Source organism: Mucor mucedo (assembly GCF_025094135.1).
Source record: "Mucor mucedo strain NRRL 3635 chromosome Unknown EV154scaffold_207, whole genome shotgun sequence".
Lineage (NCBI taxonomy): Eukaryota > Fungi > Mucoromycota > Mucoromycetes > Mucorales > Mucoraceae > Mucor > Mucor mucedo.
In genome coordinates, this window is record NW_026252491.1 from 53,459 (window position 1) to 72,267 (window position 18,809).

Consider the following 18,809-nt stretch of genomic DNA (forward strand, 5'->3'; position numbering starts at 1 on the left):
CCAATTTTTCTTTGAGCATATTTTTTTTTAATCATTACTTTTTTGACATAACGCAACTTTTTATTTTATATAATGGTCGCTGGAGCAGTTGTTGAAAATAAAAAGCGTAAGCGCTCTCACGCTGACAAGAGAGGCAACAAGAAGAAGCAAGATGTTGCCAAGGAAGAAGCCAAGCCTGTTGCCGAAGCCAAGCCTATTGCTGAAGTCGAACCTGTCGAAGAGGCACCTGTTGAACAAGGTAAAATATTATTCTAGATCTAGATCGACCTTAAAAAAAAAATGAAAAATAAAGTAAACTAACACACTAAAATTTACCTCAGCCGAAGCAACCTTGAATCTCGATTTCGAAAGCCTCGATTGTAGCGAAGGAACAAAAAAGGCCATTAAAGATATGGGCTTCACTCAAATGACCGAAGTTCAAGCCAAGACCATTCCTCCTCTCTTGGAAGGCCGTGATGTTTTAGGTGCTGCCAAAACTGGATCAGGAAAGACAGTTGCATTCATGATTCCTGCCATTGAATTATTACTTCGTAAGAACTTTAAACCTAGAAACGGTACCGGTGTTATTATTGTTTCCCCTACCCGTGAATTAGCCATCCAAATTTACGGTGTTGCCGAAGAATTATGTAAATATCATCAACTCACTCATGGTTTAGTTATTGGTGGTTCCAACAGAAAGGCTGAGACCGAGAAGTTGGTCAAGGGTGTCAACTTGTTGGTTGCCACACCTGGTAGACTTTTGGATCATTTACAGGTACGTTTTTTTTTTGTGTGTGCGAAAAGAGTTATCAGTAGGACTAATTTGTATACATTTAGAACTCTCAAGGTTTTGTCTTCAAGAACTTACAATCTCTTGTCATTGATGAAGCTGATCGTATTTTGGAAATTGGTTTTGAGGAAGAGATGAAACAAATTGTCAAGATTTTACCCAACGAGCGTCAAAGTATGCTCTTTTCGGCCACACAAACTACCAAAGTGTCAGACCTTGCACGTATTTCACTCAAGTCTGGACCACTTTATATTAATGTCGATGAGAAGAAGGAAAGCTCAACAGCTGACGGATTAGAACAAGGATTTGTTGTTGTCGAGGCCGATAAGCGTTTCTTATTATTATTCACATTTTTACGCAAGAACCAAAAGAAGAAGGTGATTGTGTTCTTCTCAAACTGTAACGCTGTTAAATTCTACGCCGAACTTTTAAATTATATCGATGTCCCAGTCATGGAGTTACATGGCCGTCAAAAGCAACAAAAGCGTACATCTACCTTCTTTGAATTTTCCGAAGCTTCAAAGGGTATCTTGTTATGTACTGATGTTGCTGCTAGAGGCTTGGATATTCCTGCTGTTGATTGGATTGTTCAATTTGATCCCCCAGATGATCCTCGTGATTACATTCATCGTGTAGGTAGAACTGCTCGTGCTGGTGGTAAGGGTAAGAGTTTACTTTTCTTACTGCCTAGCGAAATTGGTTTCTTAAAATACTTGAAGGATGCCAAGGTTCCTTTGAACGAATACCAATTCCCCAACAGTAAGATTACTAATGTGCAAAGCCAGCTTGAAAAGTTGATCGAGAAGAACTTCTATCTTAACCAATCTGCTCGTGATGCCTTCAGATCATACTTACAAGCCTATGCCACATATCACCACAAGAAAATCTTTGATGTCGACAACCTTGATCTTGCTAAGGTCGCTAAATCATTTGGTTTTGCCGTTCCCCCCAAGGTCAACTTGGCCATCACTAGTTCTAAATAATTTGCATCTCTTTTCTTTTTTTTTCCCCTATATTTTCCATATTAAAAAACCATATATTAGACTTTCTTTTCTCTATTTTGTGCTTTATATTTTTGTCAATCTTAAAAAAAACATGTGACCGGGGAAATAGTAATCTCATTTCGAATTTATGTATGTCCCAATCTGATTAGAATTTCTTCCCAACAAAATGTCTATTAAAAAAATCGATTACTCACTTTATCTCGTCACTGATCGCTCCCTTGTCCCTGAGGGAAAAACTTTCCTTGGTCAAATCGAAAGAGCACTCGAAGGTGGTGTTACCCTTGTCCAGCTACGTGAAAAGGACACCGAGACAGGTCCCTTTATTGACTTTGCTTACAAGGTCAAAGAGTTAACTCGCAAATATGGTGTTCCTCTTATCATTAATGATCGTCTTGATGTTGCTCAAGCTGTTGATGCCGAGGGTGTCCATATTGGCCAAGATGATATGCCTTTAGTTCAAGCACGTCAAATTTTAGGCCCTAAAAAGATTATTGGCGTCTCTTGCAATACTGCAGAAGAAGCTTTCATTGCCATTCGTGATGGTGCCGATTATCTCGGTATTGGTGCAGTTTGGTTTACCTCTACTAAAAAGAACATTAAGAAGCCATTAGAAATTGAAGGATTGAAAAGTAAAGAACAATGTTGAAAAGTAACCTTTTATATTAACTCTTGTGGATTAGGAATTCTGAAGTCAATGGAAACCAATCCTATTCCTACTGTTGCCATTGGTGGCATCGGTGCTTCCAATGCCTGTAAATTAATTGAAGAATCGGACACTGGTAACATTCACCTCGATGGTCTTGCCATTGTTTCTGCCATCATGGCTGCCGAAGATCCCAAGGTTGCCTGCGAGGAATTATCTACTTTAATTCGTAAAAGTTTAGCCGTCGTCGGCGTTAAGGCTAACGATACAGTTGAAGATGCCCTCAAGTATGCTGTCCAAGCTACAAAAAATATCAAGACCATGACTCCCATGGTTCATCATATTACTAGTGAGCTATATGTCAATATTGTACTATGATCATGTATTTATGTTAAATTATTAGACTATGTTGTTATTAATGATAATGCCAATGCAACCTTGGCTGTCGGTGCATCACCTATTATGTCTACTAACCGCCAAGAGCTTAAGGAGCTTGCAGCAGTAAATGGTGCCATGCTGCTGAACATGGGAACTTTGAACGATGTTGACACAATGATTTTAGCAGCACAGGAAAACGCACGCAATAAAAATCCTGTCGTGTTAGATCCTGTCGGATGTGGAGCAACCACGTTCAGAAGAGAAACTATGCAAAGATTTTTGACCGAATGTGATCTTACCGTCATAAAGGGTAACGCAGGCGAGATCCTGTCATTAGCAGGTCTTGGAGGGAAATCTAGAGGCGTTGATTCGATAGGAAATGATAATGAGCAAGTCATGGTGGATGCTGTGAAATTGCTTGCTAAACAAAATAACTGTGTTATTGGTTTAACCGGTGCTACAGATTACATTTCAGATGGCGTGCGCGTGTTTGCTATTGAAAACGGCGATGCATTATTGCCAATGATTACAGGTAGTGGCTGCATGGTCTCCTCTGTCGTCGCTTGTTATGCTGCCGCCAACCGTGACGATTATCTCTTGGCCACTGTTGCTGGTATTCTTACTGTTACCATTGCATCAGAAATTGCCGCTGCTCGTGAATATGTGAATGGACCTGGTACTTTCCGTGCCGCATTGATTGATGAGTTGTATAACCTTACAAGCTCACCAGAGCTCATCATGCAAAAGGCTAAACTTCGTGTCATTATGTAATGTGCATCATTATTTCCCTCGTAACTTCTACCCTTCTTTTTTGTATAAAATTACTTTCTATAACACGTTTATGAGTAATTTATAAAACAACTGACACCATAAAAATCAAGGAATGCTTCAACATTCATTTTTGACAATCTGTCAAGCCAGGAGAATCCTTTCGTTTTTTACAGGGGATGAATAGACACGCCTCGGTACAACATTTTTATCTTGATGTCTAATAATACATTGCATATACCATTACAACAGTCGTCTAATAGGGGGAACGAAACACATACTGCATCGTTTTATTAAAACTTAACGTACATTTGTTGAAGTTTTTCGAAAAAAAAATAATAATTTAAAGCTCAACCCTAACTCGATGTTATCCAATCAAAAATAAATTAGCGTTCAGGTATATCATGCTACTGCAACTCTCTAAGATTCGGCACACCAGCATGATGGGATTAGTGTTGGCGCGTTTGATTTCATGCATCGCAACCCCTTGGAAAACCTAATTTGGGATTTGGAGTATGTATAAATTCTAACCTGTTTTCTCTCCAACTTTTCAATTGTTTTCTTTGTTGTTATAAAAAAATAATGTCTTCAACTTTGCCGGAAGCCAAATGTCTACCAATTCCAAAAAATAATACCGCTTCTGACGCAAGCCAGGATCCAAATTGTGATTCAATTATAACAATAGACAACCCCCTTACTGCCAATGCTAGTGAAGAGCACGACAAAACTAATACAACATCCCCTGACACCCCTTATTCTATACTTACAGCAAGAAAGAAAGCAATAATTGTAGTAATTATATCTTTATCGAGTTTTGTCAGCGCATTTTCAGCAAATATATATTATCCAGCCTTAAAAGTCATCCAAAATGTAAGGCTAATAGGCGATGGTGTGATTAGTACTGTACATTTGACACATTTATCATTTTTTTAGGATTTGAACATCACCGAAAGAATGGTTTATCTCACTGTAACTGTATATATGATCTTTCAAGGATTATCCCCTTCATTTTGGGGAAGTCTAGCCGATAGCTGGGGAAGGCGCCCAGTGTATATTATGACATTTTTGATCTATATTTTCGCTTGCATTGGTCTAGCGTGTACTAAAAATTATGTGACCTTGCTTATTCTGAGAATGTTGCAGGCCTTTGGCTCAAGCTCTGCAATCGCTGTTGGAGCCGGTATCATAGGTAGGACTCAAAATGGTATAAACTTACGGGATATTAAAAAATTGCGCAGGTGATATAGCTACGCCTATGGAGAGAGGAGGATATATGGGGTTATTTTCAATGGGTACAATGCTCGGACCACTTTTGGGACCTGTACTAGGTAACACAGGATATTTTAAACGTAGGCAATTAATTTGTTAACTTAATTGTTTAGGTGGTATTGTAAGTTATAGGCTAGGCTGGAGGTATTTTAAAAGCAATTAATACGCAAGAATGGAGAAAGAGCAACATTAACCCTTTTTTTTAAAAAAAATCGACAGATGGATATTTTGGGTACTGTCAATGCTGGTAACACCACTTTGGTTTGCAATTGTACTTTTCTTACCTGAAACTTTGCGGGCATTAGTGGGAGACGGATCTGGCTATGCAAATCCTACGCCATTACAATATTGGAGAAGAGAACGAAAAATAGCAAGTAAACAATTGGAGGACATTGAAAAAGTAGAATGCAACAACAGTGGATCAGAAATGAGTTTTGATTCATCTATTACAGTATGTAATAATACAAAAGAACCTTTTAAAGACAATGCAAATGAGGAAAAGCCACCCAGAAGCCGATTTCTTGTACTACCAAACCCTTTTCAATCTTGGGTTTATTTAAAGGAGAGAGTTGTTTTAATCATACTTTTGTACAACTCATTACAATATGCAGGACTCTATTGTGTGATTACAAGTGTTACAGATCTGTTTAGTAATGCATATGGTATCAACGAAGTTCAAGTGGGTTTGTGTTTTTTATCAAACGGAGTCGGTGCTTCTTTAGGCTCATACACCTCAGGACGAATACTCGATTGGAGATTTAAGACGATTGCAAAGTCTCTTGGGATTGATGAAAAAAATGCTAACAGGTAAGTGATTTTTATGACATAACTGTTTTTTTTACTTAAGCAGAATACGATAAATAGGAGTAATATACCTGAAGATTTTCCAATCAAAGAAGCAAGGATGGGTATAACGTGGATCTGGGGTATTGCATTTAATGTCGCAATGATTGCGTATGGCTGGAGTTTATTTTATAAAATCCACATAGCTGTTCCCATTATACTGAATTTTATATGTAAGTTAAAATTAACAGTATCAAATGTTGTGCTCTTACACCCGCTTCCCCCCCCCCCCTTTTTTTTTTAAAAAAACAGTATCATTCACCGCAACCTCAACGTTTAATGCGACAAATACACTTCTTATTGATCTATTTCCGAATAATTCGGCAGCAATAATTGGATCCAACAATCTAACAAGGTCGGAGCATTAAATAATAAGTACTCTAAACCTTTTTAATAACGCATTGTTTAATTTTAGATGCTTACTAGGTGCTGGGGCAGTATTGACAGTTCAGCCAGGAGTCCATTTAATGGGGATTGGGTGGTTTTTTACAGCGATGTCTTTATTTTTGCTTATAACAAGGGTTACTATGGCGTTCCTGTGTTTCCGACCAGTTTCTTCAAAAAAAGTTTAATCTAGAAATTATTAAAAAATTACCATGGACAGATGGGAAAGGTTACCAGTTGAGGACAACAGGACATCTTTTCCTTCTATTTATTGATGTACAGTCCCCTCCAAGATAAAAGTATCATTTTACAACTCCGCGATACATCACAGATGTATGATTAATATACTTTGAAGGATATACTCGACATTCAAATATTTAAAATTAGTGAGATGTATATGGAATCCATAAGGAGCCTTTACTAAATGTGTTCATACAATTTTTTACAAAAAAAAAAATAAAAATCCATTTTTTTCATTTACTCAATAATCGATGGGGTATCCTTTACTTCGGATCACATCCTTCATTCGTTTTGGCATTGAATCGATTAACTTATTAATCTTTTCAACGCCCATTAAGCTCCATTCAGATTCTACGAGAATCCTCAATGATTCTATATTTCGAACATACTCAAAACGTCTTTCTTTTGCTCGTTTCAAGATCATCCAAAGATTCTCGATTGGGTTCAAATCTGGTGATTGCGGTGGCCAATTCAATCGAACAATTTGGTGATTGTCTTTCCATTCACTAGCAACTTTTGCAGTATGAATTGGAGCATTATCCTCCATCAATACTGGTGTGCTGCAGCTGTTGTAAAAATCCAACAACACTGGTTCATAAACCTGCTATATGAAGTCGTTGCTAGATTGCTGGCCTTTGTTGAAAAAACCAAACTGGTTCGACGATTATAGGTTATTCCTCCCCAAATAGAGAACGACGACCTTCCACTCTTAAATGTTGGTGCTAAACAACTAGGAAGCATTTGTTCCTTTGGGCCTCGTCGAATTCTAATAGGACAAGAAGAACTGCAAGTTTGGAAGCTGCATTCATCTGTCCAGATTACTCGACGCCAGTCTTCCAAAGTTCAACTTTCGTGGTCCCTGGCAAACTGAAGACGTATTTTCCTCGGTTGCTCGTTCACAAAAGGCTTTTTCTTTGCGATACGGCTTCTCAAGTTGAGGCGGTGAAGCTCTTTTCTAAAGGTGTTCTTTGTAGCATTAACCGCCACATTAGCCATGATCTCGGCAAGAGTACTTCGTCTATGAGTAATCACATAGTATCGTAAGGCTCATCTGTCTCTTTCAGTAAAGATCGTACGTCTACCAGGGCCTTTTTTTCTCTCAAATGAACCTGATTTCTCACAACGTTCAATCGCACGTTTAATTGCAGCATGGGTAAACTTCAGTTCGCGAGCAATTTGGGCAATAGTTACGCCTTCATTCTTTTTCGCGACTGCATAGGCTATTTGAGTGGGACTTAATTGAGGCATTGTAAAGATCTTTATTTTTAAAAATGAGAAACTCAAGGAATAAAAGCTTTCTTATTTCGGGGGGTCCTTTGAAGAAAATGACGCGGAGTTGCAAAATGATACTTTTATCTTGGAGGGGACTGTACATTTGTATAACCTTTTTTGAAACAATGGTTTTTATGTGGTCGCTATACATTTCTCTGTTAACGCTTTCGAAACTGCTTTTATAGTATTGTGTTACTAACAACAAATCAGTGACGTTTCCAAGGTATGAGATCATATCGGTCAGGTCATTTGACAATGTTATTGAATATATCTCCGTTATGACAAAGAAGGTTTGGGATGATAGAGAGGTAATATAACATGTGGTCTGCGTACCCACTACTTATACATTAATTATACCCTTACATACACTGTATTTGGTAGACACAACTGATAATGAGCGATTTTTTGAAAAAAAAGTTGCCCTCCCCACCCCCCCAAAAAAAAAAATTATGCAATAGTTTACATACCTTTTTAATTAATTAACCCACGTTTCGGATTATGCAGAAAAAAACATGATTAAAAGTTGATCGTAACGTACATATAAAATCAAACCCAGTGAAAGTCCTCCCCTTGCTCGCTTTTTTCCAAAAGAATCGCGACAAAATGAACAGACTCATTGCAAGATCTATATTTCTTTCCACGAAATATGTTAAACCTGTACCAAGCTACGCCTTCAAGCACCGTTATGCAACGTTCGATGTAAATGATAAAGTTGGCAATCCTAATGGTCGATTGCGAGTAGAAGAATCGCACTACTGTGACAACATTAGTTCTCCATTCAAGGAACCCTATGGTAATATTCTCAAGGCCTTAAACAAGGAGACAGAAGAAAAATTTGATAATCCTCACATGATGGTCTGTCCTGTTCAAGCAAAATTTCTTTACCAGCTTGTGGGTATTTTGAAACCTAAAAATGTGCTTGAAATAGGAGGATTCACGGGCTATTCCGCGATTGCAATGGGAGCAGCCTTATCACCAGGCTCAAAGTTATTGTCACTTGAATTAGAACCCAAGCATATTGTTGTAGCTAATCGCTTTATTGAAGAAGCTAATTTACAAGACAAAGTTTCAGTCAAGGAAGGTCCTGCAGGCGACAGGTACGTAATGTAAAAGAACGTGCATACGTAGTATATACTAACAGTACTCGTAAGCATTACTGAAATAGCCAACGAATCTCCAAAAAAACAATTTGATTTGATCTTTTTGGGTAAGATAGTGTGCTTCAATATTGATAAAGTTTCTAATGATCATCCATTAGATGCTGATAAAGGTGGATATATCGATTACTATGAAATGATTTTAAGCCACAACTTATTATCTGACCATGGCGTCATTGTTGCTGATAATGGTAATATCAAGATAAAAATGAATGTAAATTAATATGCATGCTAATGATCGTAAAAAAGTGTTATTCTATGGTGAAGTTCATAAAGTAGTTGATGGTTACGATGGTTACGATGGCGAATCGCATGCCTCCAAAAACGTAAAAAGAACTGCAAAGAAGGTTGATAATTTTAATCAACACGTATTTAAGGATTCAAGAGTAGAAGTTGTTGTACTTCCTGCATTTGATGGTTTATCATTCATTCGTAAGAGATTAACATAACAAAATAATAAAATATTTGTGGTGTGCCAAGGGTTTTGATTTCTTTGCAAAACAAACACAGCCCATTTTTCAAATGATTGTTTTCCACCTTATATATAATGTCTTCTGTCGATGTCTACAACAATGCCAATGAGGCACTAAAAACTCTTTCCAACTTATGGCAAGCTATGTTACAGCTAATTTCAGCAGTGTCCGATGCCTCAGCTTCCTCTTTAACAGTAGAACCTGATTTAGTCAAACACCAAAAATCTCGTAAAGAATATGAAGAATTGAAAACTTCTCTTAATGCAACAATAGCTTGGTTAGAGAAGAATAAATTAACAGATTTAGACAAGAACAAAGAAAGTAAAGAATTAACTAACAGCCTACAACAGCATGCTGAATTACAGGAGGTAAATGTTTGCGAACCTTTTTAATCTTAATTACCAGAGATTAATATTTTACTTGACAGGAATCTAGTGCAGTATCCGATAAGTTAAAGAAAATGCTTAATCAGTCTTATGCTCTTCAGTTTCAAATGGAGATGCTCTTCACGTCTTCACAGGACATTAGCTTAAATTGATAATAGAATAAAATATAAACTGTAACTTACTCCCTCCATACGTTTAGAGCAAGGCACCAGGCTGTGAGTACTCGTCCCTCTATCATTTATAGCAATTCAGAACAAGCTAATGAGAAACTGAGACAAATAACGAAGAACAATCGACTGGATTAAGCTCGAAACCTCTTGCTAAAAAGTGTTGCATATTCCAAATAACTATTAGTGACGTGACTTGAAAAAAGTTTAAATGAATTTTTGAAAAGCTCAGTTATCAGTTAGTTAATGGAAGTATGCATTGCAAAACATAAAACAATGTTGATAACTACGATTCATCAGCTAATCACCTTGATTTTCTGTCATACGCAAAGGAAATATTTTCTCTGGAGTGCAAAGATTCAAACCTTTCTTTTCAATAGGCTTGTCACTTCTGAAGAAATATTAATTAAATGCCAGGAGAAAGAAATGTTGAAGAGATATTAGCCTAATACAATCTCTATATGTATCTGAGATAATAAAATCGATGTCCTTCATGGTTATGTTGTTTAAGCATGGAACTAGGAATACAGATTAAATTATTTTAATAAGGCCATTAAGATATATTATTCTAAAATAATAAACTGAATCTCAGCTAGTACAAGAGAACGGAAGAAAACAATCTTTGAGCATGGACTACAAAAAAAGGAAAAATGTAAAAAAAAGTGCTATGAAATGATACTCTGTGACTTGTTACGTTTAAATCACATTCGTATTTAAGAATGGGGAAGCAAAACACATATCAGGATGTGTGTTTCCATTTTTTTTTTCAAATCAACATGTAGAGTCCTTCCTCTAGTCAACAATTTTTGATAAATACGCTTTCAAGAAATGTGATTTAGGAAATAATTGCCGAATAAAATGACAGTTATGGGTGTTTCTATCTGATTTTCTCTGCTGGTCGTTTAAATATGACAATTTAAGATGATGTCTGTTAAAAAGTTGATGACCATAACATATGACAAAAACTGCTCATAGGCCTCATAGTATATTTTTTAAAAAAAAAGAAAACCCACTGGCAACTATACTTTTATGTCATTATAATGCTTACCAATACGATTGAACACATAACGTCCAGTTGGATATGAAAAGTTTGAAAATATTTCAATTGTGCTTACCTACACATGCAGAAAGAAGAAAATCCATGTTTAATCGCACTTTGACATTTCAATTTCCTAAACGACGTTTCTAATGATAATATAAAGTGACAGTTTCCCAATGGAGAGACCTATAATTTATTTTGCAAGAAAATCCACATCTTGCTGAGCGCACCTTTTTAGACATTTGAAATTACTAATGATCAAGATTGTGCTACCGCGGTAGCGTTGTGTTATTATTAAAAAATCTGATAACTTTTGTGATTCGATCTTTGCAGCGGCGTTAAATTTTATGTACTAGGTTACACGATTAGTCGAATTATCTACCTGGATTTCTATTTTGTCCCAACTAATCGCACTCAAGGAATATTAAAATCTGGCCATCAGTTTTTTTTATGACCTGGAACTTATTGGTCCCGAGACCCAGTGCAACAATTAGGGATAATCTATAATTCAAGATCAGCACTTCTACTTCATTGAGTCTGCCATTGGATATGCCGGCTTACATAAGTTTGTGATGGATTATTATAATAGAGAAATACTTAGTATCTTTAAACTTTGAGCTCAATTCCATTTAATATGGGTTTATGACAAAAATAATTGTTCAAGGTATTTTTTAAAAAAAATTGAGAACGAAATTTGTTCCTGAGTCATTTAACATTGAGTTTTTTTTTTTTCTTTAACCGCGAGTGACACTATGTAATTATCATATGCTTGTCCTTGAAATTCTCCAATAATTCTTCGCACAAAAAAACCCTCAACAACTTGCAACGTTATACTAACATATTTTATACGGCCAAAAAAACATATATAAAGCCAAATAAAAGCAAGAAAAAAAAATAGAAAAAAAAAAAAAAAGATTTGCAATGTTTTAAAGTTGGTCTGTTAATATCACCGAGAACCGGATTCATCCTATTACAAAACTATCACAAAACCAGATGGAGCGTATATATAAAAAAAGACCCAAATCAAAGTTTCCCGCTATGAACTTATGTCATAATCATTATTTTCAATTACAGTGTCTGCTTTAGATTCAAAAGAAACGAGTACCCAGGCTTTATTCACTTGCGTAAATACTTTTTATTAATATTATGACGACAGCGTAGGTCATATAATCTTAAAGAAAATAATTTGTCTGGACACAGGAATTGTGCTACGTCTATCGACCTTTCAGCAATAAGTGTTATCTAGATCAATTCCATTTCAGTTCTGTGTTTATTATTTCATCGTTATCCTATACAAATTAAAAGAGAAATAGCAAAGGAAGCTTTTAAGATAGCAATATATAATATAAAGAAGCATCACTGTGTCAAATAAACTACAATGGCAATTAGGAGAATTCTAGTTCGTTTCGATAAATAGAAATTGATCTTTTAGAAATGGACAATAATGTAACGTCGCAGCTAAACGTAGATACATAGTCTATAATAAGACAATTATGATAATTTCTGTTTTGTAAAAACAAAATCCACCCATATCAGTAATTAAGAGTCTATCTTCGTTGTGTATAAATTTAAATAAGTTATAGTCGAGTATATTGTACATACAATAATGTGCAAGCTATCGTGATGTGTAAAATATGAGTAAAGTTGGTATGACAGTTAAACAAGTTTTACAATTATAGTTACAAGGCTCTATCTGATGGTGGTATGATTTATTACTTTTGCGGTCGTTAATAACTTCTTGTAACGCAAGTTTTATGTGAGAACATTTTCATATAATAAATCATACACAAAAGTCGTTTTATTAGATCTAAACATTTTATCAAACCCTCTTTTTTCTAACCCGTAAACCATTCCAATCATTGTGGTGGTTTTTTCAAATAAATACGTCTACTGTTTCTGTGCTTATTACCATAAAAGATAATTTTTAATTGGTACGAGCCTACCAGGGATTTTTTTTTGTTTTAAAAATAAACTCGTGTTGTCCAAATCCAGTTTTACTCTTACGAAAAATCTAATTGCTATCTTTTCCATGGCTTATTTGTTCCGGATCTTACTATTGTCACTTTCGTACCAATTGCATGTTAACTACCACACATTCTAACGGCATCTTCCCAATACAGAAAAGTAATTGTAAAATCTTTAAGTTAAGCCAGAGCGTACCACGGCTAATTTATATAGTAATATATTCTATTGTAAAAGGGAGTTTGATCTTTTTTAAAATATATCTGACAAATCCTATAGCGCTTTAGTTATAAGTGATTAGCCTTTTTAGGCGATGTCAATAGCCATTATACGGTGAAAAGCCCAAAAAGAACAATTGAAAGTGATATCGGCAGTTTATAGACAATGTGTGTAATAGCAGTCCATTCATCCGAAAATTTCAATCACCCAGTAACCCTGTAATAATATGATTTATTTTACCGCTGCCAGATCCCGCGAACGAGGGTAGTCTATTTAACCGCGTCAGGGCTTTTTTTATCTGATGTAAATTCCGCAGAACCATCTTATCAGATGCAGTGACTCTCACGTAACACCGCTCTTTCTTAGTGACACCTCGAAATTCCTACAGTTCTGTCTTTTAAGAATAGTAAACGAACTCGTGGAGAAATGCCGAGATTTATAAATCTGTACTTTCGATCATTTTTTTTTTACTATGAGTGTGTATATCAGTTATCATTCAACTATTATCTGAACCAAAAAAAATCTACGTTTTTTTTTAATATTTTTTATGGTTGTAGTAAAGCTTCATGATTGACATAACTTGTGTTCTACACTTCACATCAATAAGGAAATAAGAGTAAATGATGATCACAGATCTAATTTTTTTAAAAGATATCTGATGGTGTGAAACAATGGAAAAATCTGATAAAACCTTTGGTACACATATTTAGTGTAACGTTTCTCGAATAGTCCCTTTTTGCCAAATGCTATATTTTTGTACTGAGAATCAAATTGATATGCCAAATGGGCAAGTTAGATTGCCCGCTTTCGTCCGTTTGTAACAGAGGATCTTTTGGTAACTCTGAAATTATAATCAGCAGGGGGTCGCTTTTTTTTTATTTAAATAGAATCCAATTTTGAGCAATTCTTTTTTTTTTTTCGTTATTACCAAATCAACACAACCATATCCATTCATTATGCGTTCTTCTATTGCCATCACTGCTGCCATTGCCACTTTCGCTACCTCAGCCTTTGCTGCCACTGACTGTAACCCTTCTTACGATGTCGCTCCCTCCACCGCTTGTTACACTGCCTGTAATGTCGTAAGTATTTCAAAGTTTTCTCATTATATGTGATATTTTCTAACTTATGCTTCAATGCTTTATAGAAAGCCGGTCAAAAGTTCGTTCCCGGTTGGACCATGGATTCCAAGTCTGAATTATTCATTGATTCTCTTGCTGTTATGTGTAACAAGACTAGCGCCAACTACGGTAGCTTCATGGCTACTGCTGGTATGTGTATGGCCGGTTGTGCTGGTGATGATCCCGAATCCTTCAATGCTGAATTCGCTGGTGCTTGTGCTTGGTGGAACACCCACAAGAACGATAAGTGTACCGTTGCCACCACCACCAAGGCTACCACCACTACTACCACCACCACCAAGGCTGTTACCACCACTGCTGCCCCTACCACCACTAAGGTCACCACCACCGCTGCTGCTACCACCAGCGCTGCTGTTACCTCTGCCGTTACCACCACTGCCACTGCCACCACCACCACCACTGTCACTGCTACTGCCACCGCTACTGCTACTGCCACTGTCACTGGTACCACCACTGTCACTGCCACTGTCACTGCTACTGACTGTGCTGCCCCCACCGGTACCTCTTGTGCCAACTACAACACCATCTTCGGTAAGAAGAACGGTTATGGTGTCTTAGGTGAATGTTGCGATACCCAAGCCGATTGTACTGGTAGCTGTATCAAGGGTGCTTGTGATTCCGAACACAACCCCTCCAAGACCTGTACCGTCAAGAAGTACTTTGGTAAGAAGAACGGTAAGGGTCCCGCTGGTGCCTGTTGCAGAACTCAAAGAGATTGTGTCAACGACTGTCGCGGTGGCGAATGTACCAAGTATTAAATAGTTAATACTACCACCATCTAATTTATTTATCAATCATCCATCTTTCAATAACCTGACTATTTATTAAATATTAAAAAAACTAGCTTTTTTTTAGTATAAAAAAACCAAACAATTTACATTATCACTTCAATAAAAAAGAAAAAATGTTAATTGATATTTTTCGATTATCATCTATTCTCTTTTGGAACATTAAATAAGTCTTAAAGTAACATTTGTGATTTAGATTTTTCTATTATACATTAACAATCATGCATCTATCCCACAATAGATAAACGTGTTATTGAATCTTATGATCGTCTACAGAAAATAACGAATACCTATGGTCATACTGTACGATAGTGAAAAAGTACAGGTGGGGCTAGCAAAATATGTGTTCGATCAATGTTCCTCAGCACTAGATTATAGACCATTCCAATGTCACAAAGTAAGCACCTGTTATCAATGAGGAATCAGATTAAAACTTTAAAGGATCTTAATCGAGTATCTTACAAATAAAATAATATATCTGTCGGGAACACAGCCTCCCATAATGAACCGGTTTTTAGTAATAGTATTTTAGAAAGCAAAGAAGCTGACGCTCAAATCCAATTTACCGTTGCTTACAGATTGCTAAAAATAAATTATAACTTTATTGGCCCAGCAACTAAAAACAAAGTGCGCTGTATTTTTTTTGAAGATTACAATACTAGCACTTTAAATTCGGACAGACTTGACAGAACGATGCTTGTTTCTTTATTAAGCCTCGAAAAAAATTATGTCACTTGAGTTTGTGATAAATCTTTGGACATAATACCTGGAGGTCGTCAACTGCTGACAGTGCACAAAAAACATGAAAGAAGTAATATTAAATTTAATATGATAAAATAAAAGTTTCTTCTGCTTTCCCCGCTTCGTTGTCTTTCTTTTGTAAATTGCATTTTATACAACATATCCTGAAATGGAACAATGGATTCAGAAAAAATAAAAATAAAAATAAAAATAAAAACAGAAACTTGGAGCTGGAATTGAAGACGAAAGGCATCCTATTAATCCTAGTGGGAGAAAAGGTAAATCTTGAAATACAGTATGCTATTGTTAAATTCGCGACATAATACATTCATCTAACCACCATAATAATTCAGGGAAACAGGAAAGAGGCATGCCGTAGTAAAGCAAGTGCTGAAAAATAAAAAAGAGCGGAACACGCTTCTTCATCATCAGCTGGTTCTTTCCACCGATCAGCTCACACTGTCACTGGCTCTCGCCTATGTCTAAATCATAGCCGCACGATCAAAGAGAGATTTAACATGGCCTTTACTACCTCCTCTCAATTGTATACTATTTTGTTACCGCTAAAATTGTAATTGATTTAGACGAAGAAAACCCGAATAAATTAGATATACACTATTTTCATAAATTGTTCGTGCAGGATGCCATCTTTGAGGATGGTTATTTTTGCAGGATGGCCGTCTTTGAAGATAGACATGTTCTAAGGATGGGTATTTTTGCAGTATAGTCATATTTCAGGATGGGCATGTTTTAATGATAGATATTAAGGATGGGAATCATTAATAAACATCCATCCTGCGAAAATATCCTTCCTTAAAGATGACCATCTATTCTAGGCGCACCTGCTGGCGCACTGAAACCGGACATTCAAATATATTTCTTATGTAATATATTCATTTTTGGGGCGCAAGAGTAGTGCACCTGGTTTCAAATTCTGCATAATAAGGTTAATACGACCCTCACCATGCATAGATATCTTCCACAGCTAGTAGACTCTCATCTCTTCCCGTTATACTCTGCAAGTTCTTATTACCACGAGCATATGTATGTCTTCTGTCAGCGTGTTTGGCTGATTTGGAAAACGGGTCTCTTAAGGACAGCCATTTTTCTTACATAAAGCAATAAATAAACTAACAGCTCATTGTTTATAAGAGAGGCGTATAAAAAAGAGTGGAAAGGTTGGGTTCAATATCTTTTAGAGACTGCTTATCATTGTTGCCTTTATAAGAGAGTTGTAAAAAGAAAATAGATGATAAGGGGGTGTATGTTAATTTTTAACCCATTTCGCTTGGATATGTAGTAAACAATCTTCCCCTACATACAAGCAAAACATTGTCTGTTTGCGACACAGATTACTTGAGTTGATTACGTTCTTAGTACAAGCATTCACGTTATTGAACTCCATTAAGATTAAACTTTTTCTTGGTGGCCGTGATTGCTTCTTTTTTAATACAAAGTTACTTGACCTTAACAAAAGAAAAAAAAAACACTGATGCCAAAAAGATGCTTGTCTATTATAAGTAAATATTAAGGGCAAAAGCATTTTATTTCATCCCAAATAGGATCATTTATCCCATCCTTTTGGCCAAGAACTTTTTTAAACTATCCGCGTTTCATCTTACACTGAAGGCTTTTAAATTTATGATGAGCAAACAAAAAAACAATTATAGTTAATGATCAAAGAAAAAAAAACTTTTTATTTTTATAAATGATAATGATAATATATAAACTATACTAATAAGTGCTTCTCCTAGTTCCCAGCATAAAATAGCTGGTTAACAGGCCAGACCACGAGAAGGTGGAAGCACATCCTGACCCAAAAAGTAAATTCCGATAAACCATCTTCAATACAGAACCTGATAATCCTACATGCCACCTACCCACAATGCGCAACATAAGAATCACCAGGACCAAATACCCCCTACACCATGTTGGGGTGGTGCTTTTTACCCTGGCAGTAGAATCGTAGCAACCGCACCTGGACGAGTATTGGCTTTAAGGTTAACATTCCGTGTAGATGAGGTAACTGTCCAACAGGATGCCAATCTATGGCTGCCTATAGAATGCAATATCTCTAGCGTAGACGTAAACAAGGCAAAGCACTTACAAGATGCATTCGGGTACTAAACTTCCTACTGTCATCAGATCCCGACCAAATATAACAACCCACACCAATTCCAATGACCAAGAACGTATCGACTGGCTTCAAACGGCTACGACCATCCCACCGTCTAGTAACACGCTCTATATTCACCCTCCACCAAGCAACGGGTGTGGCACTAGTTTTAGTAAGAAGTTCCTGGAACAAAAGGCGACAAGCCCCAGTCAGATTGTTGTACTGAAATCCGAATGAAGCGATACAGACAACGACCAAGGCCATTGCCTAGCGACTTTGACAACCAGCAGACTCCTCAATGTAATCTTTTTAGGGATTACTACGGCCTTTGGAACACTGCCCGATCTGTAATGAAGTGGATAGATTTAACGGAAAACGAACAGATTCGATAGTGTCATTCTTGTGCTGAGCCATGCTAACTTCTCTGTTCTAATGTTTAAAAAAGAATAAAAAGATAAAGAGCGTTTTTTTCGCAGCAGTCTTCCTTTTATACCAAAAAAATTTTTTTTTTGTTTATTTTGTTGATTTTGTCTAGGCTACTTTTACAAACTTGATTTTTTTGTCACTACTTTTTGAACATATGTGTTATCCTTTGAATAATCCGTGAAATCCTCATCTCATCCGTGTGCATATCATGGTTACTTTCTTCATTGGATGTCGAGAAAATGAGCATTGAAGTTTTGCTTTTTCATGGGAGATGTTCTTTTTGTGCAACGGATTAAAAAAAAAGATCTGCAAGATTAAACAATCTTTCACATGATTCCTTCAGCCCGTGTCCTCTTCATGATAAATCAAGTGTTTGAAACTAATTTAAGGCCTATAGTTACATCGATCGAGTGCGGTGCACACTTTTGCATCCATGCTAATCTTTATGCTATCATCTTCCAATCTATTTTTTTCAGATAAGGAAAAAGATGCATTGGCGTAAATAGCGCCCCTCTAAGAAGATGGGAAACCTTCTACCTATGTAAGCATTTAGTTATCTCGCTGAAGATATCTCAAGTTATTAAGCAATAAAATAACCCCAACATCAGACATCTAAATAACCC

General features: G+C 36.4%; 6 protein-coding genes across 6 annotated transcripts; 5 read left to right on the forward strand and 1 right to left on the reverse strand.

The window, feature by feature from the left end:
* Nucleotides 1-46: 46 nt before the first annotated feature.
* On the forward strand, nt 47-1,812 carry EV154DRAFT_474242 (ATP-dependent RNA helicase HAS1). Its single transcript, XM_051597956.1, has 3 exons — nt 47-238; nt 321-754; nt 817-1,812. Exons 1-3 carry the CDS (start codon nt 73-75, stop codon nt 1,750-1,752), a joined length of 1,536 nt encoding a protein of 511 aa, XP_051451081.1. The 5' UTR covers nt 47-72; the 3' UTR covers nt 1,753-1,812.
* Nucleotides 1,813-1,874: 62 nt separating this feature from the next.
* Nucleotides 1,875-3,855, forward strand: EV154DRAFT_123405 (Hydroxyethylthiazole kinase family-domain-containing protein). The gene is made up of 3 exons (XM_051593964.1): nt 1,875-2,402; nt 2,454-2,765; nt 2,820-3,855. The coding sequence occupies exons 1-3, from the start codon at nt 1,940-1,942 to the stop codon at nt 3,563-3,565; spliced, it is 1,521 nt and encodes a 506-aa protein (XP_051451082.1). The 5' UTR covers nt 1,875-1,939; the 3' UTR covers nt 3,566-3,855.
* Nucleotides 3,856-4,144: 289 nt separating this feature from the next.
* On the forward strand, nt 4,145-6,246 carry EV154DRAFT_431792 (major facilitator superfamily domain-containing protein; the record flags this gene model as incomplete). The annotated part of the gene is made up of 9 exons (XM_051596635.1): nt 4,145-4,432; nt 4,496-4,751; nt 4,801-4,890; nt 4,945-4,975; nt 5,051-5,231; nt 5,334-5,638; nt 5,699-5,847; nt 5,927-6,029; nt 6,090-6,246. 9 exons carry the CDS (start codon nt 4,145-4,147, stop codon nt 6,244-6,246), a joined length of 1,560 nt encoding a protein of 519 aa, XP_051451083.1.
* A 1,438-nt stretch (nt 6,247-7,684) lies between these two features.
* Nucleotides 7,685-9,261, forward strand: EV154DRAFT_530250 (O-methyltransferase-domain-containing protein). Its single transcript, XM_051603738.1, has 5 exons — nt 7,685-7,938; nt 8,038-8,667; nt 8,722-8,777; nt 8,829-8,918; nt 8,977-9,261. Exons 2-5 carry the CDS (start codon nt 8,174-8,176, stop codon nt 9,174-9,176), a joined length of 840 nt encoding a protein of 279 aa, XP_051451084.1. The 5' UTR covers nt 7,685-7,938; nt 8,038-8,173; the 3' UTR covers nt 9,177-9,261.
* Nucleotides 9,249-9,869, forward strand: EV154DRAFT_123454 (uncharacterized protein). Its single transcript, XM_051593965.1, has 2 exons — nt 9,249-9,568; nt 9,628-9,869. Exons 1-2 carry the CDS (start codon nt 9,275-9,277, stop codon nt 9,736-9,738), a joined length of 405 nt encoding a protein of 134 aa, XP_051451085.1. The 5' UTR covers nt 9,249-9,274; the 3' UTR covers nt 9,739-9,869.
* Nucleotides 9,870-17,328: 7,459 nt separating this feature from the next.
* EV154DRAFT_556675 (uncharacterized protein) lies at nt 17,329-18,245 on the reverse strand. Its single transcript, XM_051605366.1, has 3 exons — nt 17,781-18,245; nt 17,595-17,700; nt 17,329-17,520 (listed from the first exon to the last, which is right to left on the reverse strand). Exons 1-3 carry the CDS (start codon nt 18,022-18,024, stop codon nt 17,379-17,381), a joined length of 492 nt encoding a protein of 163 aa, XP_051451086.1. The 5' UTR covers nt 18,025-18,245; the 3' UTR covers nt 17,329-17,378.
* Between the last annotated feature and the right edge of the window lie 564 nt (nt 18,246-18,809).